Source organism: Xiphias gladius, chromosome 24 (assembly GCF_016859285.1).
Source record: "Xiphias gladius isolate SHS-SW01 ecotype Sanya breed wild chromosome 24, ASM1685928v1, whole genome shotgun sequence".
Lineage (NCBI taxonomy): Eukaryota > Metazoa > Chordata > Actinopteri > Istiophoriformes > Xiphiidae > Xiphias > Xiphias gladius.
The window spans coordinates 24,004,521-24,022,319 of NC_053423.1; the positions used below are offsets into that span (position 1 = coordinate 24,004,521).

Below are 17,799 nucleotides of genomic sequence, written 5' to 3' on the forward strand. Positions count from 1 at the left end.
AACAAAAAAAAAAAAAAAAAATCTTTTTGACCAGATGATGGTGCAAGATTTAAAAAAAAAAAAGTTTTAAAATTCATCCTGGGGAGTCGTCTCAGATTTCTGAGCCCGATTTCACGACAATCCATCCAACATCCATAAAACCTACAAATGTGGTCATGGTGGCGCTAGGGGAAAAGTCACAGGATTTCCACAGGTCAGGAGGAGTCATCCTCTGGGGGCCATGCATGTCTCTACAAAATTTCATGGCAGTCCGTCCGGTAGTTGTAGAGATTTTCCAGTCCGGACCAAAGTGGTGGACCCGGCTAAAAAACGGAAACCTAACTCACCTGCTTCTACCCGTGGCTGGGTTTTAGAGAGTTTAGGGGTCTGGACTGTGATAGGACTTGTTGTGGCCTCTGAAAAAAGAAACTCGACTCTGGAGGAACAAGCGGCAGCATGTCTGACCAAATAAGAAACTATTCCAAAGAGGAAGAAAGAGGAGGAGTAGGAGGAAGGCAGGGAAGGGGAGAGGAAGAAAGGAAGGGACTGATAAGGGAGGAGAAGAGAAAGAGGAGGTTGAAGTGGATGAGAGTGAGAAAGAAACTTTTCCTTCTGGGAAACAGGGAAAGAATGAAGATGACTGACTATTAGATGTAGAAAAGAAAGAGAGGAGGAGAAACACTGCCACACACACACACACACACACACACACACACACACACACACACACACACACACACACACACACACACACAGACAGAGACAGATATTTACAAACCTTGGAAGGGACCCGAGCTGTCAGCAGATAGGCTCGATGCGACGCCAAGGCCTGAAGACAGAGACAGAGATCGGTCAGACGGAGAAGGACGGAGGGAGCGTCTCACTAAATGACGTCATTAGACACATACAAGACAATATCACTTTTTTCCGGACCTGAGCAGCTAATAGGGCCGGGCATTGGTTGAAGTGTTTCAGTACTAATGCCAGTACCTGCATATTAGTACCGATACAAAAACAGTAGTGTTTCTGAGAAACACTATTGAAAAACAACAGGCCAAGCTTCTCAAGTCTTACGTATCGTCTAAAAACATGGAGCTGTACAGGAACTTTAGTAAAAGTAAAAACCAAAAGTGACATTGTAAAGGTGAGAAAATGGAGTTTAAAACGACGCTTTAAATCAGTGAAATATTTGATAGAAGGATAATTGAGGGTTGATACCCAGACCTGGTCATTTATGTTAATGTTAAGACAAAGAAAATAGATAAATAATAAAAATAAAAATAAATACACTTTCGCAGTGACGGGGCGTAAACGCCAGAAAACCACAGCTAACGAATACAAACTGGGTGTGGGATGAGTGAGCCTGGTGTATACGGCAACATCGGACTAGAATAAACCAGGTTTTTGAAGGCTGTTTGCTTAAATAAAAAAACTTCATGATCACGGTGCGGATGCTGAATTCGCTTTACGTTGCAGAGCTTCAAAATGTTTTTTTTTTGGCCACAGATTTCTTGTACCGCAAATGCAGGAAATAATCCTGAGCAACAACGGGCCCAGCCAATAACATCACAGATACCAAAGTGATTACTTTACATTCTGATACTTTTTATTGTTACGTGTGTTGTGTCAGTCATTTGACATCTGGGGACAACAGATGTTCTCACTTTAACATGGATTCAGTGCGTTTTACGGAAATGGAAATAAATAACCATTAAAAAAAAAAAAAAAATCACTTTTACTTAAAGGCAGTTTGTTTAGAAGAAAAAAATTTGAAAATCAAAGTTAAAAAAACAAAGTTAAATTCATTTTCATCTCAAACTTGTGAGATGTTTGCCGAGTTGTGGTCTGGAACGGTGCAGGTTAAATGGTCCCATCGCACCTACATCACCACATTTTCACTGCAACGAAATTGTAAAAGAAGAGAGAGGGACGGAGGGGAAGCGAGCGGTGGGCGACAGGAGGCTGAGCCGGCTCTGGCGTATGTACTGCAACCCCTTTCACAGAGGAGGGAGGTCACTCAAGGTCAGAGAACAGCCAACAGGACAAGCGGTCCTCTCTGACCCACGGGAGCCTCGGCCAGCGGGGTGCGGATCAACCTGCCTGAGGGGCGGGGCTGTGTCCGGGGACAGTCTGGCAATCTGAACAACCTGTTTCAGTTTACAAAGTCTGGAAACATCCAAGCTCAGGTGTTTCGCAGACGTGGGCGCAGGCCCATTTGTGGGATTGGGTCCACATAGGCAGACCAGATAGTAGAAAACAGATGGGAAATGTTGAGAAAATCTGGACCACGATGCACTGCTGGCAGGTTCTGGTATGAAGTGTCAAAAACTGCAGACTCTCGTAAGTAAATCCTGAAAGTAAAAAAAGTAAACAGGTAAACATAAGGAAGGGGAATCTATTAGGCCTATTAAACCACTGCTGTCAAACACTGATTGAATCGTTTGACAGCTTTCGAGTCTTGGCAGAAACACAACAAGATCATTTTCCACTGGGATCCAGTCATTCAAAGCCCCGTGAAACACAGTTCACCGGCTGTGTTCACCAGTCTTGTGGTTTACCACAATCTTGCTTATAGCCCGACCGATTCTGGATTTTCGTGGCCGATTGATATTGGATGAATAAAGTTTTTTAACGTAAACAAACACCCTCCATATGGATCCCTTAGATTGGCTGTTTTGAAAAATTGTGACCAAGATACAAATTGATTGGGATATTTTACAGATGAAAAGTAGACATGTCGGTGCTCTCTGGTGGACAAACTATTAAACTGGGACAATATTTTCTAAACTAAGTCTAAACTTTTTTGATTTTTTCCTGAACTTCAGTTTCCTGTTATTTATCGGCCGTCATATACACCAACAACGATATATCTGCAATAGGCTGATATCTGTCGATGCACCGGTCTTGCTCTGATGTTGACGACTGTTGAAGCGATAAGTTTACCGCTCAATCAGTCAAATCCACAGAATATTAATCAGCAATAGTTCTGATAATCGAGAAATCAAAGTCAGTTTCAAGCAAAAACGCTCCAACTTTCTCTAGATCCACTTTCTCAAAATGGATTTGCTGCTTTTCTCTGTTTTATATAAATACGTAAAGTGAATATCTCGGGGGTTTCGGACTGTTGGTTGACCAAATCGAGAAATTTAAGCGCTCTGGAAAATTGTGTATATAATTTTCCAGATTTTCAGATATCTTATACACGAAAAGGATAAATGGATGACTTTAGAAAACAGTCAGCAGATGAATGGATAATGAAGCAATCGTTATTTGTGGCACATGGGCTGGAAACCTCGGCCAATCAGCACAAGCTAGCACTGTGCCTGCCAAGGTCGCACACCCAGCTTCTAGCCAATCTGACGCAGTTTGCTGATTCTGGCGCCGGCATCTAGAGGCCGTTAGAGGACTTCCACCTTAAGGCATCAGTGGCTTCCACATCCAGGTGTGATGGTTGCTACTTGGACCAGACTGAGGCTAAGAAATGATGGCAAAAAGGGCGACATCATCATGGAGCCTTCCCTGAGTTGGCTTTTGTTTTTGGCCCAGTCACTGACTCTTCCTTGCAGCAGGTTGCCTTCCTCTGACTGATTCACTGGTTTATTTTTCTTGCAGCGTGTCTCAGGAAAAAGAGTCTGTATTTAACTTTCATTTACACAAACAAAAACAAATCCGCCTGACACGTTAGAGTGAAACATTTATTGCCTCATTTCATGAAATTATAGCGTGGGCTTCTAATCTGCTGATCTACAGCAGAGGAATTCGGTTTACGCCCCAGGGTTTGTGTGTGTCCCGACGCCCCGTGGGTTGCTTTGGGCTGCTTCAGTCGAGTCCTGACAGGAGCTGAGCCGTGGTATGCGGTAAAAGCCAAAGGGATATGTTTAAAAAATGCGTTGAATGGCACTCCCTGAGCTGAGGGGCAGGGGCAGGGGCAGGAAGGGCGAGTGCGATGTAACCAGAAGGTCCAAGGTTTGACTCCTTCGTTTGCGAGCGTCCGCATTCACACGCAGAGAGTTGAGGTGAGCTCACGTAGCTGCAGTTAGTGCACGTGAAACCGGACACCCTGCCACAGTAACGCCCACCTCTTTATCTCAGTAACTCTGCGCAGAATTCATAGAAGAGATGTATATATATGGATGTACGTACTCTTGCTGCGTTACGTCTGACACATTGTCTTATAATTATACATTTTATTTATTTACTATTTTATAGGACAGACGTCTGCAACACCCTGAGTCGTCAAGTGATCAGTCAACATTTACACAAGACTGCCTGATGTAGTAATGTAGGTCTTGCTCAACATGTTGGTAATGTCTTAAATGATTCCCAAACAAAGGAGCACTGAGGTCGGACGGAGTTGTAGCATTAGCTGGAGGTTAGGCCGATGAGAACTAATGGGAAGCCCACACTTCTGTCCACAAACTATTTAGCACTTCCCTGGGACTGTTAGCCAAGGTTTGGGCTGGGCTGGGCTCCTTCATTCAGCCTAAGGGAAATCTCTGTGATATTTTACACAACATTGTGCCAGCAGTTCGGGGAAGGTCCTTTCCTGTTTCAACATAACAGTGCCACGGCGCACAAAGCCAGCCCCATAAAGAAAGGGTTTTTCCCAGTTTGCTGTGGAAGAGCTTGACTGGCCTGGACAGAGCCCACCCGCCACCTTCGGGGTGAACTGGAACACAGGCGGGTCTTAGTGCTAAACATCCGTGCCGGACCTCACTAATGCTCCCGCGGCTGAATGGGAGCAAATCCCTGTAGCCAGGTTCAAAATCTCGTCGAAAGCCAGAAGCCAGGAGAGAATGGATGCACTTGGCTTTGGGATGACACGTTCAACGATGGTTGCATTATTGGGGCGTCCACCTATTTTTTTTTAGTTTCTAAACTATTATGCACAAATCCTTTAAGTTTCGTGACAAATTCGACACTTTGAAACAAATATTTTTCATACTTTTCGGTTAATGTACAAGAAAAAAAAAAAAAATCCTGAATGAGGCCTAGTGTGTGCGCTGTTATCCTGACGCTCCAAAACAGAAGCAAGACAGTGAGAACGCTAATCCTGTGAATCAGTTTGCCCAATAAATGTTTGAAGCTTTGTATCTGTGGAGCTGCAGAGGAAAACACAGACAGACACTGGTCATCTGATCATGACTCACGGTGGCAGCTCCTCTCAGACACAGCTACCGTAGCCACGGCCACTCAAAGTATTTAATAACCACATGCAGCCTTAGCTCGACAGACGTGACGGGCAACGCACCAGAACCCCGAGGGACCGGTCGATCGCGGGGTCACTGAGCGGAAAACTGGCCTCTCGTTTGAGCCGAGAACACATTCATTTCTGATGCAAAGCTGAGCTTTTCTGAGCTGTTATGTCTCTGTGCCGCAGACCAAGAGTCATTTAGATCTGACAACGGTGTTTAGATTCACCGTTGGATCACTCTAATGATACCTCCCATGCTTCCTCTACTGGCCAGTTCTTTGTCCACCCTCTGCCGTCTTGCTGTTTTGTGAGTGCGATGGGAGGTCTCACACATGCAAGTACACTTACCAGGTACAATACCTGGAAGTGTGCACAGAGCAGCCATTTTGGTGACTCTGTTCTTTACTCTTACCGGCGTTGAGACTAAGGAACAAATCACTGATGCAGTTTGTACTTTCTAGAGTAATAAAACTCGTCTCAAAGGAGTTCGTTCTGCTCTGTACTGTCTTGACATCTAATAAACCTTAACTTCCTGGTTTGTATTTATCTTCTCACTCTGACCTGTAGCAACACGCCCACGCCAGTGCAGCTACTTTGATTTTTTTTTTCTCTCCCCATTAGGAACAATGAAATTATGCACTCGTGTAACGAATCAACCTGCTGACCAGTTTTCCTGAGGAAGCTGGGCTGCTATTTTTCAGGCCTAATGACTCACGACTGTAATGACTACTGCAATTTCTAAAAAGGCCGCAACAGTTTCTCAGAGGGGAAAAAGTTTCGGGCAGTTTTCTAAACAAGAGTAACTTTTCTTGTGCTGACCAACGTCCCTTTGAGGAGATTTTAAAGTCAATCTGTGCCGCAGTCACACAAACACAAACCTCTTCTTTAAAGACTGAAAACCAAACAACTGACTAAATTTGAAGTCCATGCGTATTCAGATTTGCACCGTTACTATAACATGTAGAAAACAAGCTGTCACTTACCAGCACTCTGTTCTCCACCTTGTCACCTTTGACCTCCAGCTGGACCTTGCGCCTCAGGGTCAGCTTCACCCTCCGACCCACCGCCTCCCGCACACTCTCTGCAACGGACAGGGGGTGGGGAACAAGGTCAAACGACACCTGAACATTAACGCCACAACAGCTGGGGGGGAATCGAATGACAACCGGTTACAATAGGCAGAGAAGCTTCAGACGGGAGATCTGGTATCGGCTGTGGTCTCCTTTTGGTCCTGTTTAAACCTCCCGAAGCTCTCAGCGAGCTGTGCCAGAAACAGAACTGGTCGCCACACCTCTTCTGCTAAGCAAGGGGTTAATTAAAGGGGAAACGATGCGGCGTTTCATGGCGGATTCAAATTGGGTCCACATAAACAACCCATTATTGCAGTTGTCACTCGAGGGGATTTTTTTTTTTGTCTGACCGCTCCGAGTTCACGACTTTGTAACATGCTCAGTTATTTTTCAGTATGTTTAAGCTCGGGGAGGTTAGGTTAGGCTGCTGCTCTCTCTTCCCCAGCCTCAGCTCTGCCTTAGCCTAATCAGCTAGCACGTGTGAAATGAAAAGAAAAAAAAACGTGCCCTCTGAAAAACGTGTTTCACAAAAAATTCATCTCAAACACGTCTTTGAGTCCCCTGGAAAACCTTTGAGTTGCCGTAGCGATGACTGATAATTTGGACGATTCTTTTAAGTGGAAGATTTTTGAAAAGCTGTAGGAGGCCTGCACTCCTTCCCAATCAATCCAAAATCTCTGCAACAAGAGGTGGTGAATGCTGAGCACAATGGACAACGATTCTGACTAATACTGGATTTTTCTTTCAATTAGTGATGTTTTTTGGGGGATTTTTTTTATTAAAGGCCACTCTGAAATTTACAATATCTAAACTTGATAACTGTTTACTGAAAAACATTATCCTTTGCAGTAACCGCAATAATTGCGGCGTTGATTTAGATTTGCATTATGTCGAGGTTCGGGAAATGCATCCCGCCGTGGTACCTCCATTTCTACTCTGGTTGTTGTCGCTTCTGTGAAGAAAACAACACGGAAGCCACGATGGACTGACGGCTCTTTTCCACAGCGAAACCGTAATCTGGAGCCTCCCTTACACAGAATTCATAAAAAGGACCCTGACATTTTAGATATGCGGCACGTCGCTGAAAGGCAACACTGCTTCGGATTCAGTTTTGCCCGCTCCACGAGCGTTGGCTGTCCCATGTGTAGATATTTAAATCTTTAAATAAATACTCATTCAAATACAAGTAAAGTCGCAGCTCAAACGAACCCACTGCTGTCCTTTACGTCGACTTGGACACGATTCACTTATTTGCTCACGGCATGTTCTCCACCTGAGTCGGCTGCGGCTCCTCGGCAGTTAAACATAAAACTGTGAAGCACAGTCTAAATGTAGTGTGACAAGTATAGTCTACTGTCTATAGTGTGTCTTCCATTTTACAACCCCTGGCGTTATAGGGGAAATCCTTCCACTTTGAACAGAAATGAAAACGAAACATTAAACATTGTGTTTTTCCTCGCACTGACTCGGCTCTGCCTTCACCCTGGGCAGTGGTTCTGGTGGAGCTCCGGTGACACTTTTGACGTTGCCGTGGTGGGAAAATCCAGGGGACAGATGGAGGAGGAGGGGGAGGGGGACGAAGTAGGAGGGATGATGATTAAGTGACGGGCAGAGGGAAAGACAGCAAGAGAGGGAAAGGAGATTAGCGGGAGAGAGATAGAAAGTGAGACATCAAGATAAAGGAAGAGGTAAAAGGAGGGTAAGACAGAGACAAAGAGAGTGTGTGTGTGTGTGTGTGTGTGTGTGCATGGAGAAGAGAGCGCATCAATGAGTATGACACCATGCGGCCCTCCTCCTCGCTGTGCCCGGGCACATAATGAGGTCACGAGGAGGATGAAAACACTGCAGCACGAAGCAGCGTGAAACCCGCGGACTTCTCCCGCTGTCCAAGTCGCTCATTCAAAACCCGGGGGTTGGCCTCTGCTGACGGGCGACTTCACAGCACTAAGTTGCGGCAGGTTCAATCCCAACGAAGGTCTCGGCCTCTTCGCCGTCCGCCTGCGCTGACACTCCAGCGGTGATTGAGTCTGAAATCACATTCACGGAAGCTTTTCCGTTTGCTGTAGCTGGGCCAAATGTCCAGAGCTCGGGGAGCTTTGTGGCTGCATCCCGCCATCAAATTGGATGTTAAGTAGAGTTTCGTTTTCAACTTATGTTGATCCGAACGACAGCGATCTCACACGACAGGTGTCCGTAATGATGACCCACTGTTCCGAAGTCGTGTTGAAACAACAACTTGACAAGTGACTTATTGATTAAGCCGTAAATCGAGCAAAAAGAGCTTCTCAAATGCGAGGATTTCTTGCTTTTCTGTTTTATATCATAATAAACGACGATCTTTGGGGTTTGGGCAGTTATTCAACAGATGTGTAGACTCGATACTTGGACTCGAATCTGACTAAAGTCACCGTACTTCAGACTTGACCTGGACTTGACCCAAAACACTTAAAAACCGCTCCGTTGGTCAGACGAGACAAGCCATCTTAAACACAGCCGAAATGATTCCTCGATCATTTCATTTGCTGATGGAACGAAAAATTCATCTTGGCTCATGAGAATCATTTTTCAAACTACAAAGTCAAATACTTACGAGTCGAATACTTCTAGCCTCAGGGTGGGATTTCCCTGAACACCTGGGATTTTGGGAGGTGCATCTATCACCGGTTCCTGATCATTAGTGGACCACATGAGTACTCAAGAATATAATCAGCAGCTCAATCTCTGATGAAAACATACGTTAATTGCAGCCCTATTTTAGAGATGTCAACTTGGGCCGTAGGAGCTCGTGATGGTTGTTCGTGACTATGTCTTAGCATTTTATGGGTTTGGACAATGAATTCATCCAATAATGATACAATGCAAAACTAATCGTTTGTCGGCAGCTCTAGTGTTCAGGCCAAAGGGGTTAACTCGGACCACAAAATGCAAAATAATGTCCATGTCTTCGCTGAATTTCATCGCCTCACTTTGCTTTGGCATCAAACTGGCATCGGTGCGAGCCGTGGTGCTGACGAGCAGCACCAGGTCAGTCCGTCCCACTAAAACCGGCAGCAGGAGCTGACAACAAAAAGCCCCATTCATCGGACAGTCCGGGGGGCACCGTCACACGGCGCACGGGGTGGTGAGTCAGCCCGGGTTCTGCTTTCGGTTTCTAATGTCAGCCCATCCACAATACTTGTTTCTTTCAGCTTTCAGGGAGTTTTCCAACCTTGGTGCGATCACGTGCCGTTGTTATTCATCCATGCCCGTCAAGATGCTCAGAAAACGAGACACCGGACAGTGGCCCCCCCAAACATCAGATGCCAACAGCCTCAGTCCAAAAATATCAGCTTCCAAATGTCAATATGGGTCAAACTCCACCCGGCCTTGACTTACCAGGACGGCTCAGGTGTTCAGCTACCTTGGCCGAATCAGTGCCACGTTTCAACTCGACGGCTTAGGCTACTTTCTCCAGCAAAACTGCCGTGATTTACGCCCCCCCCCCTTTTTCTCTTTTTGACACTCAGTCATCCGGGCAGTCTTTGTTGATAGTATCTCACAATCCAAAGGAATTTCACAGGACACACCCCTTTCCCAAAGCTCTCCCTCTCCCCCGCTTCAGATAAGGAAGTGGCAGAGGAGAAACTCTCAGGTAGCCAGCCTTTCCCTCGGGGCACGAAAAACCACCGTGTGACTCAAAAGGCAACGAGAACATTTTCCTCAAATGAGTAAAAAAAAAGAAATCATTCCTACATTCCCGTGACCCGTAGTCCCGAGGAGAGTGTACCTGTGGTGGTCAGTAGTTCACGGACACGGTTCATTGGACTTTGCGGTAGTTTTTACCTTCTGCGGTGTCACTTGCGCATTTCGACGCGTTTTCCTACGAGACACTCGTATAGTTTCCTCAGTGATGTGACCTTATGGTATATTAACCTCAATAGTGTGTGTGTGTGTGTGTGTGTGTGTGTGCGCGTGCGCGCGCGTTACCCCTGTGTGGCGCATAACGCGTCCGAAAACCGAATTCCAGCCCCTACGTGGACTACAGTGATATTCCCCGCAGTGAGTTCGTGAGCTTTCGCCGTCCACCTCGACACAGCTGTAACCCCTGGACGCCAACTTTTACCTGCGCGGGTTCATGTTGAGGGCGGCAGCAACGACGACGCAAGTGCCAGTGAGCCGACGTGAGCCTGCCTCACCGCCAGTCCACCGTCAACCGGCCTCAACTCACCGGACAGCTCGCTGGGAATGTCCGTCGTCCCCTCCGACATTTCTTCTGCCGAGGTAAACACCGAAGCGGAGTCCGGCGGCGAGGACGGGAGAAGCGGGTGAACCCGACGAGGCAGGCGGCGGCAGAGGGAGCTCCAGCCGGAGGAAGCGGCAGAAACACGGCCAAGGTGTAATCCCGTTTTCTTCCGTTCGCGCCGGTTACCTGTCAACACCCCGCGTACCTAACTGTTACTGTCTGCATCCATTCCTACATGCCAGCTTACTCTCTCTCTCTCTCTCTCTCACACACACACATACACACACAAAAACAAACACACACACGAGCGCGCGCTACACGGGCCGTCAGTGATGGGAGTGATTAAAGGTGGCGTCAGTACGAGGCTCTGACCCAGAGGTGAAGACAGTCGGTGTGTGTATGAGAAGAAATCACGCAGGCACATTTCCTCCCTCTATTTCACACACACACACACACACACACACACACACACACACACACACACACACACACACACACACACACTATGGTGATCCCTCCTTCTCTTCAGTCCTCCCAAAAAAAAGAAAAAGAAAAAGTTGTCTTTGTGCTGCTAAAAATGGGACAAGTGTGACATCTGGGGACACTGTGCTTAAACTACAATCTTGACCTTAACTTGAGCTCATTTCAGTTCTCGCGCCACTTCACGCTTTTGCTTCTCCACATTCTGGAGGGACAGGTTGCTCTTTTTACTCCACCGCGTAATTGAACATGATGAGTTTACATTTAAAACGCGAATGTCTCCAACCCTCCCTTCTGTAAACTGCACGGACGCTTTAGGAACAGTCTTTGTACTACTGCTTCTTTGTGCACGCGGGGCTTATCTGGGACAGGATATTTTTACTCTGCTACTTTCGCTTAAGTAAAGGGTCTGAAGGCGTCTTTCGCCACTGGTGGTGCGGGTGAGAGCAACGATGTAAAAATACTCCGTTACGTTATTAAAAAGTTGCCTCTCATATAAAATCAAGCTTAGCACACGAGCAGAGGTTCTATCAGGGGTGTATTCCTGCAGTAAAGTATGAAGAGTGAAAGTGCGGCACCGTCTGAGACTCAGAAATGAACTGAAGAAAACGTTTCGGATCAGCAAAGCGAACTTGTATCTACCACGCCTAGCTTCCAAACCTCTCCCCGTTTCTCCGTGGACCAAATCGACGTCCCCGATTTGACGGTCCGCTGCAGCAAACCGCGACGTTCACGAGCTCCGCCGTAGAGGTTTAGCTGCGAGTTACCGCGTGAAGGCCGCCAGCGTGCCGGAAACACGCGGCAGAGCCGAACCGCGAGGTGCTTCGAAGACGGTGGCCAGACAGCAGTTTGACGGACTTGTTGTTTCACTGGATGAGCCTGAACAGCAGGATACAAAAGGTCCTGAGCTGTGAACTCTCACACTCAGTCTCAGGAGCACATTTAAAAGAAATCCCAGATGGATCTGATGTGCCCCTTTTGCTGATCCGATCCAACTCTTTGATCAAGATGCAGTACCATCGCCTTCCGTTTTTATGATCCAGGCCTGTGGACTAACGCCGATCTGGTCCGGTCTTTCCAAAGGTTAAAGCTCCCCCATCGCGGAATGTTTGAGGTATTCTATGTCATCTTACTCTAATATCAGTGTAGCTACACCAGTATGGGCGTTAATATCTTGTCAGGAGGAGGGAACCTGGACGGCCGTCGTCCTCCTTCCTCACTAGCGTCTGTTTGCTCTCCCTGTGTGGGTGTTGTTAGGGGCAGGCAGGCTGAGGTACCGCTGGCTGAGCTGCACTGAGTTTGGTCTCTGGTCGGGGTGGAAACAGGTGGGCTGTGTGGATCGGATTCCGTCGCTAGATGGAGACAAATAGCCAGGAAAAAAAAAAAAAAACCCCACTCCAGCCAGTTAGGAGACCAGCGGGCGCTTTATTGGATCTGGATTTAGCTTTGAACCAAAATAATGTCGTATTGTTTAGACCCAGCAACTTAGCATTTCAAAGAGTTCGCAGTCTTGTAACATCACCCTGATATGACACCGAAAAAGCAAAAGATCGCTCTTTGCGTGCTCCCTGGCTGTGTCCTCACAGGCCACCTTCCAGGTCCGTGCCCCTCTGGAGTTAAATCAATACCCGACCGCTGTGGCTGAAGGACGTTGTGTGGTGTGTTGTTTTTGCTGCACTCTTTTTTTTTTTCTGCCTTTCCAAGGCTTTTGTAACTGGCGATCATGGTATTTTGATTAAAAAAAGCTGCTTTCCACTGCTTTTGGTGATCGTGCTTACAGCTGCTTGGAAACAGATCTTCATGGTGGAGTGTCAGGCTGCTGCTGACGTTTTCAGACAAAATCCCCGGACGGTCAATAAAAGTGTTGCTCAAAGATCAGTACTAGTGCCCCTGCTATTGATTCTACGGATGACGTGATGTTTAATATGACATTTTTTTGGATTCGCTTTTGACAACCTCCGCGCCTCTCCTGTTTATTTAAAGCTTGTTCCAAGCTCCAGAATAAAACAAAATATATGCATATAGAGAACCGAGCTTGGATCCAAACTCATAAGTTGAAATCTGACAGGAAAGTAACAGTGCAGCATTAGAGGTGCCGAAGACTCTGGTTAGACACAGTAGCAGATTGTCCTACAAAAACGAAAAATTCACATTGGGGTTTCGTACCAGAACAGAGCTTGCTTCTTCTCTCCAAACCAGAAAAACCCTCATGCAATCCACCATTTACGTCTAGTATCTATACTGGATTGTGGAGGCGCCATGTCTGCATCCTGCTGCTGGCGCTACCATTAAGTCACTGGCTGCCCTGTACCGCGGTGCCAGTTAATCACCGCTGACGTTCTCGATGCATCCCTATGCCGGTGTGTTCATCTACAGCATAACCTCGTGCTTTCTACATTGCTGATATCTTCGGCTTAACTTGAAAAGTTCATCTTACCAACTGCTTTGAGCCGGCTTTTGGTGCGACGAATTGCCAAACGACTTGAAGGTACAGACGCTGATTCCCCAGAACAGCTTTAAAGTTCTGCTAAGTGAAGTTTCTAATAATATTTGCGACTGTATTTAATTTGTTATTAGGTTCCTCTTGTGATAGAAGCCGTGATCTCATCAAGGCTTCCCCAACAAAGAAAGCTTGACAAACTCTTTGCTTGTCTCGGTCTAATAATACGTCGGACGCTCCCGCGTGTCCTCCGGGAAGAGTAACGACTGCTGTAAATTTACGAGCTCAGGAAAACCGAGGAATGAGCGACACATTTCCCATCAGACGCTTTCTGACACGATGAGATGTGAGCAGAGTTCAGCTTTGTTTTGTTTTACCGCCTCGGGGGCCTTTTCTTTGTTAATGCTCAGTGCACTATTTCAAATATGCCATCGAAATCAGCACAAACTGTTTCACACTCCTCTCACCCCGTCCTCACATGTTGCAATGCATGACTTGTCCAAAAGATGGCGATACAGGGATTTATAGAAACTGTGGAAATCTTGATTCATCTGACAGTTTTTTCCGTCTTCTCCCACCAACTCGGCTTTTATGTGTCACCAAACGTGAAGTCAGCCATATGAAGGAAAGCATTACAACCCTAAATAGTGTTTAAAATCTCCCCTTGAGTACTGTGTGACAGAGTTTAGCTGTACTTCAGTCTACCTGCCCTTCAGGGCCCAAGTGCAGACACACACTCAAACAAAGGCGGTTAGGGAAAATGAAGGTACTTTAATACAAAGGAGTGAGAGGAACACAGATGTTGAATACACAAGGCAAGGGAGGCAAGGGTAATCGGAAACAGGTGAAGAGCATTTGGATGTGGCAGGCAATGGCAAAGGCGGGAAAGACTTGGCCAGGATGCAAAACAAGAAAAACAAGACACACAAGGTAATACATTTTAAGACAAAACAGGATGCTCAGGGTCCAAATGAAATTACTCAAGGGCCGGATCGTGACAGGGTAAAGTCTCTTGATCACTGACCCGGACACATGTCCGCCTACATCCTAGAGGGCATTCTTGACTTGCTGTGCAGTCATTAAGTTGTTTTTCTTCACCGTGCAGACGATTTTCCTGTCATCCACAAGACAAGGAGCATAAGGCTTGTGCTCCTCAGTCTACCAGGTCATTTGCCATGTTCTAGTTTTCCTGTACACACCTGCTTTTCTAGTATGCACCCAACTGTTGATTTTGGCAAACCAGCTACCTTTGGATTTTAGCTTTTCCTAAGAGCCTCAGTATTATCTTCTTCACTGACATGGTCGCCTCTTCACTGCTCACATCGACAGACAACTCCACCTCAATCTAAATACCAACTCTCAGCTCTCGGTCAACTCTGAGCCACGTGTGAGCTTTTTTTGTGCACCAACTACCGGTGAAACGACACCCAGCTGCCCGAGAAACATTTAGTAGCCACGTGTCCAATTGCTTTTGAACCCCTGAAATTTGAACGCTGAGTGTTTAAAGGGCTATGTCACCCAAACAGTTCATTCTATATTGATGTGAACCTACTCAAATTAAAGCTGAGACTTGGCACTTTAATGTAGCCTCCATTCTTTTATTTCAAAATTGCTTAATGTGCTGAAAAACATAGCCCGAAGAACAAAAAATGTGTGAGTCTACGGAGACTTATGGCCCTGTATTTTCTCTACCGTCCCCCTGTGTTATGCAGGTGAGGGCCTGCTTTTCCTGACCTACCTGTAAATATTCTCTAAACGTTAAAAAGAAATCCTCTCCAACCTGTTCAGTAATGTCGTGTTCGGGCTAGCAGATGCTTCCCATGGAAGTGTTGGGGAGTGGCTGTGTGCTTCTCTTTAACAGAGGTGGGAAAGTTATCCAGATGTGCGTTTTCCAAATCATCCAGGTAGTCCTCATCATTGAATCTTCGTTCTTGTAAAACTGATGTTAGAGAACCACTTCCAACAAAGCACAAATCTCACCTTCTCAAATCTCAAGTTTGTTTTCAGATACTGGACAAAACATCCACTACACCCACTGCAGCTGTGCCTCTCATCATCATCTGGCCAGCAGAGTTTTTCTGCTGGCCAGCCATGGGAATGCAATCCTGACTAATTTTCCCACTGGTCCGTCCAACAAAGAGTATTGCAGAGCTGCTCCTCTAAGCTTGACCACCGACTCTTAAATAAGGCCGTTGTCTTCCGAAGACACGTCATACACCTCATTTCCCCCCTTTGAGGCTTGCAGAGCCTCAAAAAAAGAAAAGAATTGCCCATGCATGTTTACAAAGGTAACAAGAATGACAGTTCCTCCTATACTGGCTGCAGCTTAACCTTAGCAAGACAACAGATTTGTGGAGTGTGAATGCAAAAACCAGTCAGGCAGCTTCCTTTCTTACAAGTTCCCTCAATCAGTCAAGAAAGGAAATTCTTCTTCTTCTTCTCACGGTCCTCGCTGCCTTTAAGCGACCACATGTAGTACTCCAAGCCAATTAAAATAAAAGGATTGCGCCAATCTCCCTAAGCACCGAGAAAAAGAAAACAAATGGGGTCCCAGTGTATTTACCTACTGAGAGAGAACAACATTCTTAAAGCAATTACAGGGAAAAGATCCCCAAGTAAAGCAATTTATCATTTTGGACTCATTAGCATATAAATGTCCTCCTTCGAATATTATCAATGTCACGGGTTACATCTAACCCTGCAGAATGTATAAGAGAAGACATAAGAAGGTATCACACTGCAGCTCCTCAGCAGCGTCGACTCTCGTTGTAGTGTTGATGGTGCTTTGAGTCCAGACATTTTATTTCCACAGTGTCCTTGTTCAGGGCCCTTCGTCCATTTTCCACCGTCCTTGTTTTGAGTGTATGAGAACATCGGGATCCCTGAACGGTCAGCCAGCCTCACAGTGGTTTTCCCCCATTACCATTCTAGGAGAAAGGAAAGAAAACACCAACCAGTATCTGGCAAAAAGAACAAAACATCAGATGTAGATTATCACATTATAATGAGATGTGAAATTCACAGTATCATACTTTCACATTATCCCAAGTTAACATTCACATTTCCATTCCCCACCTTTGATTATACCACTCTATAGTAAGAGACTACGAAATAACTAAATAATATCAAGAACAAATGCATAAAGTATAATGAGATTATATATTCGAAAAGGATACTTCTCAATCAATTTGCATTCTAACACCAGTTCCTCATCTTCGTCCTTTGGGTCAGTCTTATGTAGTAGTGGCATCTTTAGCTGAACTCCAGGCATCACAACTCCAACCCATCTCAATATCATAGCTTTCGCAAAGGTCAGTAGCAGCGTACAAAAACAAAACATCACACACAGTGATATGAGAACTGCTATCAAAATCTGAATCAACGCTGCACCCAACACTCCGAATCTGTCTCGTAACCAAACATTAGCAGACCATCCAGCTCCTCGTGATGCGCCGACCGCATCCCTGATGCGCTTCAATGCTCCTGCAACACTAGTCATGTTATCAGAGTCGTCAGGAATCAAAGTATAACAGGCGTCACCAGTTAAGTTCAAAGCCACACGTAGGCCACCTTGTTTGGCCAAAGTATAATCAAGAGCCATATCATGTTTCAGCAACGTCAGTCTGTGACTCCTTTTGAGTATTCAAACCCTTTTATAGTCTCATTTGCAAAACCCTGTAAAGTGTAGGTGATGTTTTCAATATGATCGGCCAAAAATGTTACACCATACCATGGAAATAGTCCTATACCCCATTTCTCTCCCATTTCACTAATCCTCCAATGGTAGGACTCCAGATTATGAAATTGTGCCAATTCCCTTTTCTTCCTACTGCCGGGAACAGCAGTAGATTTGACCTCATCAGGTGCTTGTCCCTTCTGGACCGCAACAACTTCATATGGAAGCTTTAACCTTGCCATGTAACAGCATCCGGTCCATCCATATGGCAGAAATAAGTAACAAACCCAGCAAATGTCTCTGAAATTCCCTATAGTCACGTTTGCAGGCAAAGTTTGGTTCTTTCCCATCAAAGTTCTACTCTGTTTGCGTTGTGGTGTATGAAAGTTCACTGTATACAAACCGTCACCAGTCTTGTGTTCACACCCATCAAATTGCATTATATATTTATCACAGTCTGCTATTCCCATAAACACAGCAGGGCCATTATGCGTTTCCTTCGAACGAAAACAGTCGTCAGCCTTTACAGATGTCACTTCTAGTTCATCAGGATCTGCTGTTGTCACATCCTCATGTTAGTCGAGTAATTTTCCATATGGCAAGTTTCCCAGCCAAGAGCAGTAAAGTCTGGGTCCGAAAAGATGTACCGAGTAGTCAAATTCACATGCCTTCCACGTAGTCTCTCCCTTCTGTAACGCTCTGTGGGATTCAGTCGTGTCGTCTGGTGTCCGGTCAAGG

General features: G+C 45.9%; 1 protein-coding gene across 4 annotated transcripts in view; it reads right to left on the reverse strand.

Annotated features, from left to right (window-relative positions):
- The window catches only part of LOC120786253 (F-actin-uncapping protein LRRC16A), a 35,836-nt gene extending 25,346 nt beyond the window's left edge, over positions 1-10,490 (reverse strand). For all 4 annotated transcript variants that reach the window (XM_040121577.1, XM_040121578.1, XM_040121576.1 and 1 more), the window contains exons 1-3: positions 10,451-10,490; positions 6,157-6,254; positions 758-808 (exon numbers count right to left, since the gene is read on the reverse strand). In XM_040121577.1, the coding sequence (XP_039977511.1) occupies positions 758-808; positions 6,157-6,254; positions 10,451-10,490 (189 nt within the window). The remainder of the gene's footprint in view (positions 1-757; positions 809-6,156; positions 6,255-10,450) is intronic.
- Between the last annotated feature and the right edge of the window lie 7,309 nt (positions 10,491-17,799).